Here is a 13,280-nt window from a genome sequence, read left to right as displayed (position 1 = left end):
AGTTCAAGCTTATTTCAGCAAATACATGGGATTCGAGATCTGGTTTCTGCCCATTTCTCTACCTTCATCTTCCAACAATTCACCATCCTGAGCTCCAGATACACCGAACACAGTTTCTCAAAAGTGACCAGGCCCACCCAGGCCCCTGTGCGTCCTGTTTAGAAGACCCTTGCCCTCCCCTGCCTGCTGGACCCTAATCACCCGCTAAGATTAAAGACAAGCATGGCCTTGTCTAGGCCAGGGGTCGGCAAACCCATTAGTCAACAGAGCCAAACATCAACAGCACTTCTTCAAAACAGACTCGCCCATGCCGAAAACCGACTTCTGCGCATGGGCCACGAACTTTCGATCGCACTGTACGTGCGCGCCCGCAAGTGGTATTTTGTGGAAGAGCCACACTCAAGGGGCCAAAGAGCCGCATGTGGCTCGCGAGCCGCAGTTTGCCGACCACTGCTCTAGGGGGCCTCCTTTCTCTCTTGTCGTCCGAAGACTGAGTCCTCGCATCTGTGGCTCATGAGAGTCACTGGCAGAAGAGCAGAGGTAAACCAGTGAATCTCTCTAGTCCTTGCAACCCAAAAAGCCTACAGCATTAACTTCCAACCACTGAAGTATCCAGTGGCGGTGAGGGCTGACGCTGTGGCAGAGCACTCTCCCTGCTGCTGGACTGGGTGGCAGGGAGGACATGAGAGGCTATCTCCTAAGGACAGGAGGCTGGACCAAAGACCTCTGCGGGTCTTGCCATTTAGCTGGGGTGATTTATGGTATTAGTCACCACCTTCCCGTGCTTTGTTTTTATTAAAGCACTTCTACGAATTTAACCCACTTCTCATCACAACCTCCTCCACCATACAGATAAGTGATGAGTTAGAACAGGGGTAGTGGAGTAGAGAGATGTGAATATTCCATTTACAGTGAGGAAACCAAGGCTCAGAGAAGTTAAGAGTAGGTCAAGGTCATTGGGGTAGTAAGAGACAGAGTCAGGATCTCCAAACTTTCAGCTCAGTGTTATTTCTATAAGTCTATGTAACTCCCTCCTTCAGTCAGTTTCCTTTAGCCATAATCTCCCTGATCCGAGACCTATCAGTATAGACTACTGTGCATGGAAATCTAAGGGACCCCAGGCTGCCCCAGAAGTCCCAGTTCTGTCCTTACCAAGGTGCTTCTGCAGAAAGGCCAACATGGCCCGCACCACAATCTCTTGACCTTCATAGGGGTCCAAGGTCCCACGGTTTTGACTGGAGAAGAATTTACCAATCCAGTTCCCAGACACAAAAGCAAAGTCAGTTTGACTCCGATGAACAGAACCACTAGAGGAAAAGAAAAACAAATAACTGGCAGGAGTTTTGAGGTCAGGGCACACAAATATTTGTTAAGCACCTACTATGTGCAAGGTACTTTATGTGCATTATTTCATTTTCACAATAAGGGAAGAATATTCCCCTTTGACAAAATCAGGAGAGAACTGGTCACACAGCTAGTAAGGGGACAGCGCTAGGATTTGAACACAGGTGTGCTTGGCTTCAGAGCTGACTCAGCTCCTGGACCACAATGCCTGACGGTGCAAGGAAAGGGCTGAGTTAGCCAGAGTGGGGGCAGGGCCAAGGAGGCGAGGTCTGCAGCACCTGCCATTCCTATGTTATTATAAACTATAACACCACGGCTTTTACCTGGTGACTTCCGAACATTCATAAAACATGTCAGCTCCTGTCTTCAGAACTGTACCACAAAGTAAACAGGAAAAAGGAATTTAAGTGAGGGCAAGTGCTTGTAAAAGAGGGTTTCTGGATTAGAATTTAAGTCTTTTGGTATCAAATACATTTACTGCAAAGGTGAAATTCTGACTAGGTTCACTTTGGGCTAAATTACTTAAAACTAAAATTACTAGTCAAATCAATGAGGAAGAAAAATATAAATGCTAAACTTTGATATCATGCAAAAAAAAAAAAAAAAGGTGACTTTACAAAAATGTATTTTTTTGCCGGGCCAGCTTGGCTCAGTAGTTGAGCATTCGATCTATGAACTAGGAGATCACAGTTCAATTCTGAGTCAGGGCACACGCCCAGGTTGTGGGCTGGATCCCCAGTAGGGGGCCTACAGGAGACAGTCAATCGATGATTCTCTCACATCTTGATGTTCCTATTTCTCTCTCCCTCCTCTCCTTTCCTCTCTGGAATCAATAAAAAAATATTTTTAAATGTATTTTTTAAGGCACATGAAAAAGCATAAAGAATAATATAATGGACACTTGAATGTGCAGCACTCAGTTTAAGAAAGAATACATTACCAGTACCCATTGTGTACCCATTTCCAACTGCTCTCACCGCCTTTTCCTCCAGGGGTCACAATGATCCTGAATCTGGCTGGTCTGGGGAAACTTCCAAGCAGTCTTCTGTTGCCATGAAGTCAGAATGAAAGGGGGGGCTGGCCCCATGGAAAAGAGCCGCGGCCAAAATGAGCAAGGGAAGAAGCCGCTATTACTGAGCAGATTCCTAGCCTCCCAGGGCTGTGGAGTTGGCATTTCAACTACCTGAAATGGTTTCTGGAAGATTCCAAGGTCTGTGGCATGCAGTTACTTGTTGTTTTGATTTAATGGGGCCTGGGACCCTTGAAGCATGTATTTTAGGCTCAAGTGCAGGACAGGAGCAAGTCACAGCCTTGTCAGCGAGCCTTCAGCCTGCACCTGGAGCTCTAGGCCACTTCCCATGCATGGTATGTTTCTTAAAATTTCTCAAAAATTTCCTGTGAAAAATGGCTTATGAAAGAAAGCTGATAGTGCTGATGATGGAGTGAAAAGAATGTGGTTTCTCTTAGCCAGAATATAGATGGTTTCTGGAAGATGTCCGAATTTAGGTAGTAATGAAGGTCTCTTAAAACCTGTCTTATGAATGTCAAAGGTCTATCATACCCACATTCTTTTTTTTAAATATACATTTTTATTGATTTCAGAGATGAAGGAAGAGGGAGAGAAAGATAGAAACATCAATGATGAGAGAGAATCATTGACTGGCTGCCTCCTGCACGCCCCACAGTGGTGATTAAGCCTGAACCTCAGGCATGTATCCTGACCAGGAATTGAACCGTGATCTCCTGGTTCATAGGTCAGTGCTCAACCACTAAGCCACTCTGACCGGGCTTCACCCACATTCTTCAAAAGACCCAATAAAATTCCCAAATGAGGTTAAAGATCTTTGGAGTCCACCCAGACCCACTTTCCTCCCCAACACACAATCCCACAATACCCTTTTCCCAGAAGTGAACAGAAAAATCCTGTCACAGAGTCATATACACTGGTGAAGAAATCACTGCAGAACTAAGTGGAGCAGAGCAGGTATGAAATTCTAAAGGAATTAAGATTTTGAAAATCGGGAAGCATTCAGGTATCCCATTAATAGGCAGAGCTTCTGGATAATCCAAAAGTAATCAAGGGAGCCCAGCTGGCAAGAAGATGGCAGGGCACTGGGGAGCGTGGCCTTGGAGTCTACTTACAGGACAGTGATGATCCTGGACTGTTCATGCTGGGCACACATCTTCTTCATCAAGTTGACACTCTCCACTGTCTGGAATTTCTCGGCATTGATGAAGAATACAGGGCCTCGGGCCTTCGGGTAAAAGTCACGTTCCAGAGGGAACATCCAAGCATCCAGCGCCACAGCACACCTGCAACAGGACCAGACATTGGGAGCTGCCGTGCAGAAGCGGTCAGGGCAATGGGGGGAGCGTTGAGATCTTCTGAAGGTTCAGAAAGCCAAGGAGGTACCAGGGTCCACACCCTTCGGTTAGGATCTTGGCTGGAGACCACTTTCACCTGTTGCCAAAGATCCTTCTACATTTTAAACTCACTGAGAGCAAGGGTTGGACCTCTCCTCGCCCTGGACCACTCTCAGGCAGCTGCCTTCAGTTACACAGAATGGCACTTCCCTCGTTTAATCCTTCACTCAACATTCTTTGGGTACCGACTACGTGCTTAGCCCTATGCTCTGGATACAGGGATAAATGACACAGTTCTGTTGTTGTTGTTGTTTTGTTTTAATCCTCACCTGAGGATATTTTTCCATTGATTTTTAGAGAGAGTGGAAGGGAGGGGGAGAGACACAGAGAGAAAGATCAATTGGTTGCTTCCTTTATATGCCTGAACCAGGGTTGGGGAAGGAGCCTGCAACCAAGGTACATGCCCTTGACCGGAATCAATCCTGAGACCCTTCAGTCCACAGGCCGATGCTCTATCCTCTGAGCCAAACCAGTCAGGGCTAAATGACACAGTTCTTGCTCTCAAGGAGTCCCCAGTCGAGAAAGGGAGGCAGGACAGACAAATTAACAAATACAGCTCAGCACCCTGATTGCACAAGTTGCTAAGTTAGCCCAGAGCATATGAGGCAGAGGCTAGGAAAAGCCTCTTGGTGTCACAACTCAAGAGATCTAGCCAGTGTGTCAAGCAGTAAACAAGCAGTAACCAAGGGCAAGCCTCCCCCATTCCCACCCCAAATGCTCCTCCAGCCTTCTCCATCTCAGGAAAGGGCGATCATCTTCACTCAGATGATGGATACACAAGTGAAAAACCTTGATTCCTCTCTTTCCTTCACCTCATAGTCCTGAAAATTCTAAAACATGTCCTGACTCCATTCATTTCTCTTCATCCCACTGCCTCCATCTTAATGCAAATCCATCATCTCACATGGACCCCGAAATAGCTCCCTCTAACTAGCCTCTTTGCTTTCTGTCCAGCTACTATCTACTCTTCACACAGTAGCCAGAGGGATCTTTTAAAATGTAAATAGTTTTTTCTGTGCTTAACTCCTTCAATGGTTTCCCATCAAATCCTATATAATAAAAGCCTAATATGCAAATTGACCAAATGGCAGAATGACCGGTGGAATGACCAGTCACTATGACGAACACTGACCACCAGGGGGCAGACGCCCAATGCAGGAGCTGCCCCCAGCCCACAGGCCCCAGGCCAGCCAAGGTGAGTGTGAGCAGGGGGGCCCCTGATCAACCCGCTGGTCACCCCACAGACTGGCCCTGATCGCCGGCCAGGCCTAGGGATCCTATCCATGCATGAATTTCGTGCACTGGGCCTCTAGTTTAGAATAAAACCTAACTTCCTTACTCTGACCAAAGGCCCTATGATCTGCCCTTTTATCTTTCTGATCACATTTTAACCTCTTCCCCTTCACTCACCATGCTCCTCCCACACTGACACAGCAAGCTTCCTTCCACCTCAAGGCCTTTGCATTAGCTGTTCCCTCTGCCTAGAATGATCTTTCCTTAAACCTTTATACAACTGTCCTATTTTATTTTCTTCATTGCACTTTTTGCTGGGGATTTGGTTATCTATTAGCTTGTTTACTAGTCTGTTTCCTCCCACAAATTCCATGAAATCAGAGGCCTTGTTTTCTTGTTCACCACTAAATTCCCAGCCCCCAAAACAGTGCCTAGTGCATGATAGTTACGTAACAAATAGCAGCATTACTGGGAAACTCACCGAAATTGGGTCTCCTTGGCCAAAGCCAGAATAGCTGTGGCCCCTCCAAATGAATGTCCCATCACAGCCACACAGCTCATGTCGATGCTGCCCTGAGGAAAGCAGAGAACTTAGCCAAGTCAGACACTGAGGAGTGCTTTTTGAGGACTTCTTCAGGGGCAAGAAGAAACAGCGAGACAATGCAGAAGCACAATTCAGCGAGTGAGTTTCCAGCACCTCCACCCACCCCCACCACATGAAAGAACCTGCCAGCTGGAGAGCAGCCTGCCAGGCAATCCCTGGACTGAACAGCCTTCTGTAGGCAGGAAATCCAAAAACCTGCCATGTTTTCCATCTTTATTTATTTATTTTTTAAATATGTTTTATTGATTTTTTTTACAGAAAGGAAGGGAGAGGGACAGAGAGCTAGAAACATCAATGAGAGAGAAACATCGATTCAGCTGCCTCCTGCACACTCCCCACTGGGGATGCGCCCGCAACCAAGGTACATGCCCTTGACCGGAATCGAACCCAGGACCCCTCAGTCCGCAGGCCGATGCTCTATCCACTGAGCCAAACCGGCTAGGGCCTCCGTCTTTATTTTTGTCATCTTAACACGTACAATGCCTGGACTAGAGTAGCCATTCAAATATCTATGAATAGCCCAGCCAGCGTGGCTCAGTGGTTGAACACTGACCTATGAACCAGGAGGTCACAGTTTGATTTCTGGTCAGGGCACATACCTGGGTTGCCGGCTCGATCCCTGGTGTGGGGAGTGCAGGAGGCAGCCAATCAATGATTCTCTCTCATATTGATGTTTCTATCTCTCTCTCCCTCTCTATTCCCTCTGAAATCAATGAAAATATATTAAAAACCTATTTTCCTCATTTAAAAAATACCTATGAATAGATGAATAGATAAAAATTATGTGATTCCAACCTGACCCATCAGTCTAAGAGCACACTAAGAGTAAGAACTCTCTCCATCCGCTAGACCCCTATCTTAAAGCCGGTCTACCAGGATGACACACGCACCAAGCCAAGGGCAGGATCGGGGAGCTCCTCCTGCCCGTCCACTTTACTCCGAAGCAAGACCTGCCTGTAGAGAAACCAACTCAGGTTCTACTTCCTCTGGACCTCTGTCCTGACTTTTCTCCAGCGGAGTGATGTGCTTGCTGGAAATGCTCTGCACGTACCTATTTCTAGTTGCCTTTAGAAGCCTTCAGGGCACAGCTATATAAAGAGCCACTGCAGCTGTCTGCTAAGGGGCTTGGGAAGTCTCTATAGGCTTCGCTGCCCAGCCTCTGCCTTAAACCTGCTTCTCCCCAATTTCTAGCCCAAGCTTTTATATTTAAATTCTCCCCCTTTACTCAGTGCCTACAGCAACTTGGTTGGTGGCCTGTCCAGGTATTTGTATAGGTTAATATAACTCTAAAATCAGGAATAGTCCACCCAGTGTAGCTCATGAACCAGGAGGTCACAGTTCAATTCTAGGTTAGGGCATATGCTGGGCTTGCGGGCTTGATCCCCAGCAGGGGTCGTGCAAGAGGCAGCCAATCGATGATTCTCTTTCATCATTGATCTTTCTCTCTTTCTCTCCCTTCCTCTCTGAAGCCAATAAAAATATTTTGAAAAATAAAATAAAATCAAGAGTATACAGAGAAGTCTCCCACCTACCACATTCCCTTTCCACTCCCTGCACCCAAACAGGTAAGTTTCTTACATGTCTTTGAAGAACTTACTGGCACATATATGAGTAAACATGAATATATACTTCCCCCCTTTTTACACAAGGGGTATTATATCTTACCCTTTTGCATAATGATGTTAGTACATAAAGAGCTTCCTTATCTTTTTTTTACAGCTACATCTGGTTTCACCGTGGCACAAATAGCTAGTGATCTCCAAATCTGTTCCTCTTCTTCCTGGACACATAGCTAGATTCTATTTCCCAGCAGTTAGATGTGGCCTTGGGGCTCTAGCCGATAGAATGTGAGTGAAAGTGAAATCTCTACTTCCAGGCCTAGTCCATGTACACTCCTTCGTGCACACGTCCATGTCCTTTCCCATTCCTGGCTTAACGCACACAGTGAAGCTGGGTTTCATAAGTGGAAGAGGGTAGAGCTAGAGCAGCAATTCTCAACCTGTGGGTCGCGACCCCTTTGGGGGTTGAACGACCCTTTCACAGGGGTCGCCTAAGACCATCAGAAAACACATATATAATGACATATTGTTTTTGTGTCACTATGTTTTAATTATGTTCAATTTGTAACAATGAAATTGGGGGTCACCACAACATGAGGAACTGTATTAAAGGGTCGCGGCATTAGGAAGGTTGAGAACCACTGAGCTAGAGGATAAAAGTAGCTTGGGTCCCTGAGCTCCCAGTTTTGGACTTCATGTGGGAGAGAAATAAATTTCTATTGTGTTAAGCCACTGAGATTTGGGATTTATGTGTCAGAGCAATTAGCATTACCCAAATGAATACAGCCATTGTTCCATCATCTATTGAACTAGTTCCCTTATTAGTGAACATTTAGGATACGATCAATCTTTTGCTATTACAAACAACACTGGAATGAATAACCTTGTACATATATCATGTTGCATGTGTGCAGGTATCTGCAGAATAAATTTCCAAAACTGGAAATTACCGGGTCAAAAAATACGTGCATTTGTAACATTAATAGCTATTGCCAAACTGCCCCACATGGGGCAATCTGCACTCTCATGGGCAATGTAAGATAGTACCTACTTCCCTACAGCTTTGCCAACAAGAATGAGTAATCAATTTTCAGATCTTATTCAGTCTGATAGGTGAAAATGTACCTTTTTTTATTCTGTATTTCTCCAAAAGGCTACCTCTTAACTAACCAACTACACTGTAGCCTGCCATTCCCCAGTGGCATGCAGGCCTAGGCCTCAGTGCCTGGGAGCCCGCTTAGCTGGTGGGTGCCGGGGTAAAACCCCAGCGGGTCCAGGGGTCCCCAAAGGTGTGGACGGAGTCGGCGAAGAAGGAATGACACGGAGACAGCGTTCAGTTGATCAGCAGCCTAGCCAGGATCTCCAGCCAAGTTCTGGTCTGGATCTCCAGCGAAGTTCTGTTTAGGATCTCCAGCCAGGTTCTGTGTCCATGGTCTCTTGCTAGGTTCTCCAGCCAGGTTCTCCAGGTTCTCCAGCCAGGTTCTGTAGCCATGTTCCCTCGCTAGGTTCTCCAGCCAGGTTCTGTCCAGGTTCTCCAGCCAGGTTCAGTCACCAGGTTCTAGTCAGGTTCTCTTGCCAATTTCTGTAGTCAGGTTCAGTCCAGGATCTTTTGCCATGTTCTCTCCAGCGAAGTTCTTCTGTCTCTAGTGAATGTTCTGTGTAGGTTCTGTGCCTAGGTTCTCTCTCTCTCTCTCTCTCTCTCTCTCTCTCTCTCTCTCTCTCTCTCTCTCTCTCTGTCTCCTAAGTTCTGTCTGCTGTTGTCTTGTTTCAACTGTATTTATACCAGTTGATTCCAATCCTATCAATCTCTATTCCAAAGGTTAGGGCGTTTCTTATCTCCATTCCAGGGAGTAAAGATTATGTAGCTTAAGCATGATTGTTTGTAGTTGAAGTGATTAACTACCCGCCTGGCACTTAGTTAAGGAGTTTCATCCCCTCCCTGACTTCAGGGAAAAATTCCTACCTGGGGAAACAACCTTTCTTGGAGAGGTGACCTTGGTTAAAACACACAGCGCTAAGGGGAGCAAACATATTAAGAACAGTATGCCATATATGCCAGGTCCTTTGAAACAGCAAGGATGGACCGGCTCCCGGCAAATTCCCCCTTTTTTATTTTTTAAAAGCAGGCATTAAAAAGAAAAACCTGAAATGCTCCCTTGTATCCATTTTAAGAGTAGGATTGGCACTTTCCGCTATTACCTGAGGCCTGATCTATCACCCCAGGGAGAACTTGCCAATCCTGCACTTTCCCGGGGTGGAAAGGCTGCAGTGGGGTTAAGGATAAGGCTCCTTGGGCCTACCTCCTCCCATGCCTTTACATTTACCTTTCCTTCCTCAGAAAAGCATGGACATACTTCTTGTATAAAACGTTCTGTCTGACTAGGAGTAACCTTAATTCCTCTGCTAGCAAGCATATGTGTTAAAAGATCAATACAGAGTCTTCTTTCTTTGGACTCAGTATGGCACATCTTCTTAATCTAAGAATCAATACAGAGTCTTCTTTCTTTGGACTCAGTATGGCACATCTTCTCAATCTAAGAATCAATACAGAGTCTTCTTTCTTTGGACTCAGTATGGCACATCTTCTCAATCTGAGTTCTGTACTATCCACCTTCTTACCCTACTTATCCTCTGTAGGGGGGTCTGCAGTACCCTGGTGGAGTCCTATCCGTCCCGAGTGTGGGGTTCTCAATGGGGGGGGAGGGGCTTACCTAGGGGAATCCTGTTCCAGGAGTTCCCAAAGGTGTGGACGGAGTTGGCGAAGACTATCCACCCTCTTCCTATGGTGGAGTCTGATCCATCCCGATTGTGGGGCAAAGACTATCCACCCTCTTCCTACGGTGGAGTCCTATCCGTCCCGAGTGTGGGGCGCTTACCTAAGGGTCCCTGTTCGGGCGCCATATGCCGGGGTCCAACCCCAGCGGGTCCAGGGGTCCCCAAAGGTGTGGACGGAGTCGGCGAAGAAGGAATGACACGGAGACAGCGTTCAGTTGATCAGCAGCCTAGCCAGGATCTCCAGCCAAGTTCTGGTCTGGATCTCCAGCGAAGTTCTGTTTAGGATCTCCAGCCAGGTTCTGTGTCCATGGTCTCTTGCTAGGTTCTCCAGCCAGGTTCTCCAGGTTCTCCAGCCAGGTTCTGTAGCCATGTTCCCTCGCTAGGTTCTCCAGCCAGGTTCTGTCCAGGTTCTCCAGCCAGGTTCAGTCACCAGGTTCTAGTCAGGTTCTCTTGCCAATTTCTGTAGTCAGGTTCAGTCCAGGATCTTTTGCCATGTTCTCTCCAGCGAAGTTCTTCTGTCTCTAGTGAATGTTCTGTGTAGGTTCTGTGCCTAGGTTCTCTCTCTCTCTCTCTCTCTCTCTCTCTCTCTCTCTCTCTCTCTGTCTCCTAAGTTCTGTCTGCTGTTGTCTTGTTTCAACTGTATTTATACCAGTTGATTCCAATCCTATCAATCTCTATTCCAAAGGTTAGGGCGTTTCTTATCTCCATTCCAGGGAGTAAAGATTATGTAGCTTAAGCATGATTGTTTGTAGTTGAAGTGATTAACTACCCGCCTGGCACTTAGTTAAGGAGTTTCATCCCCTCCCTGACTTCAGGGAAAAATTCCTACCTGGGGAAACAACCTTTCTTGGAGAGGTGACCTTGGTTAAAACACACAGCGCTAAGGGGAGCAAACATATTAAGAACAGTATGCCATATATGCCAGGTCCTTTGAAACAGCAAGGATGGACCGGCTCCCGGCAGGTGGGGGCTGGGAAAGCACTCCAGATTCCAGGTTCTGCCTTCCCTACTGATCATCCCGACAGGTGCCTCTTTCTGGAAGCCTTTAAAAGATAGTTTCTAAAGAGGTTTTGGGGCACACAGCACAGTCTTTGGGATCCAAAAACCCAATTTAAATTTTAACTCTACCACTCACTTAGTTGTGTAATCTTGGGAAAGTACTGAGCTTCTTTGATCTTTTATTTCTTTCTATGTGAAGAGATGCTAATGCTTACTGCATACATTTGTGTGAGCTGCTCTTACATAGTAAGTACTCATAAAACAGTAATTGTTATTTTATATATATTTACTAAATAAAGAGGTCACAAAACAGCTTATAGTAAATAACATTAGATTTTCATATATATATGTGTGTGTGTGTGTGTGTGTGTGTGTATACATATATGTATATATATCTCCATATCCTAGAGGCCCAATGCACAACATTCGTGCACTGTGGGGCGGGGGAGTCCCTCAGCCCAGCCTGCACCCTCTCACAGTCCAGGACCCCTCAGGGGATATCTGCCTGGCGGCTTAGGCTGCTCCTGTGGTGGACATACCCTGAGGGGTCCTTAGTGCTGCACAGAGGCAGGAGAGGCTCCTGCCACCGCTGCTGCGCTCACCAGCTATGAGCCCAGCTTCTGGCTGAGCAGTGCTCCCCCGTGGGAGCCCACTGACCACCAGGGGGCAGCTCCTGTGTTGAGCATCTGCCCCCTGGTGGTCAGTGCACGTCATAGCGACCAGTCGTTCTGCCGTTCGGTCAATTTGCATATTAGGCTTTTATTATATAGGATATATATACGTGTGTGTGTGTGTGTGTGTGTGTGTGTGTAATGCATTAAAAGTACTGAAAGGACAAACATCAAAATGTCAAAAAAAATTCTGTTTCTTTTTTCTATATGTTTTTGTGTGATTTCTTAGTTCTCTAGTGTTGAGCTACTTTTGAAATTAGGGAGAAAAAGAACTGGGTGAGGGAGAAAAATGTATCTAATAGGCACCAAACAGCCAGGGCAGTTTCTATCCTCTTGGGGATTCTGGGGAAAGGAGTTAGCCTGCAGGGAACATAGGACTTGTTGCTTCCTGACAGCCCTCCCTTTGGGGAAGGGACCATCTCTCCCTCATCCACGTGGCCCTGTGGGGTTGTCAGAGCGGGTGTGTAACCTAGGCAGGCCAATCAAATTATCCTATCCCTCTGGCACAGTGATTGGCCCAGAGGGGCATGTGATTCAAGCAGGGCCACAGCCTTCCCCAGATTAGTGGAAGCTAACAGAGCCTCTTTTCCTTTCAAATCTAGAGTTGAGCTGAAATGCAGGCTTGGGCTACCAGCAATTACTTTTCTTGCCTAATGAAGCCCACATGCACGGAGTGGAACTGAGACAGAAGGAGGAGGAGTGACAGAGCTTTGATGGCCACGTTTGAGACACTAGATCTAACTACACGGCTCAAAGCCAGTCTGCCTTTGGTCTTCGTAGTTATTCGAGCCTGGTAAGTTACGTAAGTTCCTATTATGTGTAACCAAGAAAGTCCTGATGAATGCATGAGCTCAGGTCATACCAGTTGCTGTCATACCTTCAAGGTCATCAGATCCAACCCACCAGGCAAGATGTTGAGGACAGTCTGCCCAGCAGTGACCTTCTGCAGGATCTTCAACACTCGAGTACACTCATTTACCCGCTGATACACCTACAACAGAGACAGTCGCAGTGGGAGCTGGGAACACTGCACAAACCATCTAGCAAGAAACTCACTCCCCTACAGAGCCAAGGAAGAATGCAGGGAGAGTTTTCTCATCCTTGTCTCAGTAAGCCCTGTGGGCCCCACATGCTGAGAAAGGCTCAGCTCCTTTTAGCAGCTCACATAGCATCACCTAATGCAGGGGTGGGGAATGTCTGGCTCCTGGCCACATAAGGCCTGAGAAATCATTTGGTCTGGCCCTGCCAAGGCCTTAGGGTGAGTTAATTAAATGTTTGACCAAATACAGCAGGCTAATTTTTAAGTTGATAACGCTGTATGGCCTGTGAATGATGTTACAAATATCCAAACGGCCCTTGGCAGAAAAAAGATTCCCAGCTCTGACCTAATGGTTCAATAGTGTCTGACCTGCTATTCACACTCTGTCTACATACCCTTGGGGTTGTCTGGAGGACCAAATAAAACATGTATATGAAAGTGCTTTGAAAGCAAAAGGACATAAGGGTGCTGTTATTATCAATCCAGTATTGGATTCTACTTGTCATTTATTGCCCACATCTACTGTTTTTGTCTGCCTAGCACTTACCAGCTCCACTTCTGTTAACCCTGCCTTTGAGGATTGCCCCCCCACCCTGCAAAAAAAAAAAAAATTTAAATGTTTTTCTGATGGG

At 46.5% G+C, this 13,280-nt stretch overlaps 1 protein-coding gene across 1 annotated transcript in view; it reads right to left on the bottom strand.

Annotated features, from left to right (window-relative positions):
• Window positions 1-13,280, bottom strand: part of PAFAH2 (platelet activating factor acetylhydrolase 2) — a 33,088-nt gene that overhangs the window by 3,835 nt on the left and 15,973 nt on the right. The window contains exons 7-10 of the mRNA XM_081086615.1: window positions 12,487-12,600; window positions 5,483-5,574; window positions 3,487-3,657; window positions 1,153-1,307 (exon numbers count right to left, since the gene is read on the bottom strand). Of these exons, the coding sequence (XP_080942741.1) occupies window positions 1,153-1,307; window positions 3,487-3,657; window positions 5,483-5,574; window positions 12,487-12,600 (532 nt within the window). The remainder of the gene's footprint in view (window positions 1-1,152; window positions 1,308-3,486; window positions 3,658-5,482; window positions 5,575-12,486; window positions 12,601-13,280) is intronic.

This window comes from Myotis nattereri (genome assembly GCF_964212035.1).
Source record: "Myotis nattereri genome assembly, chromosome: 3".
Taxonomy (NCBI): Eukaryota; Metazoa; Chordata; class Mammalia; order Chiroptera; family Vespertilionidae; genus Myotis; species Myotis nattereri.
This window is presented reverse-complemented; position numbering and strand designations above follow the sequence as displayed.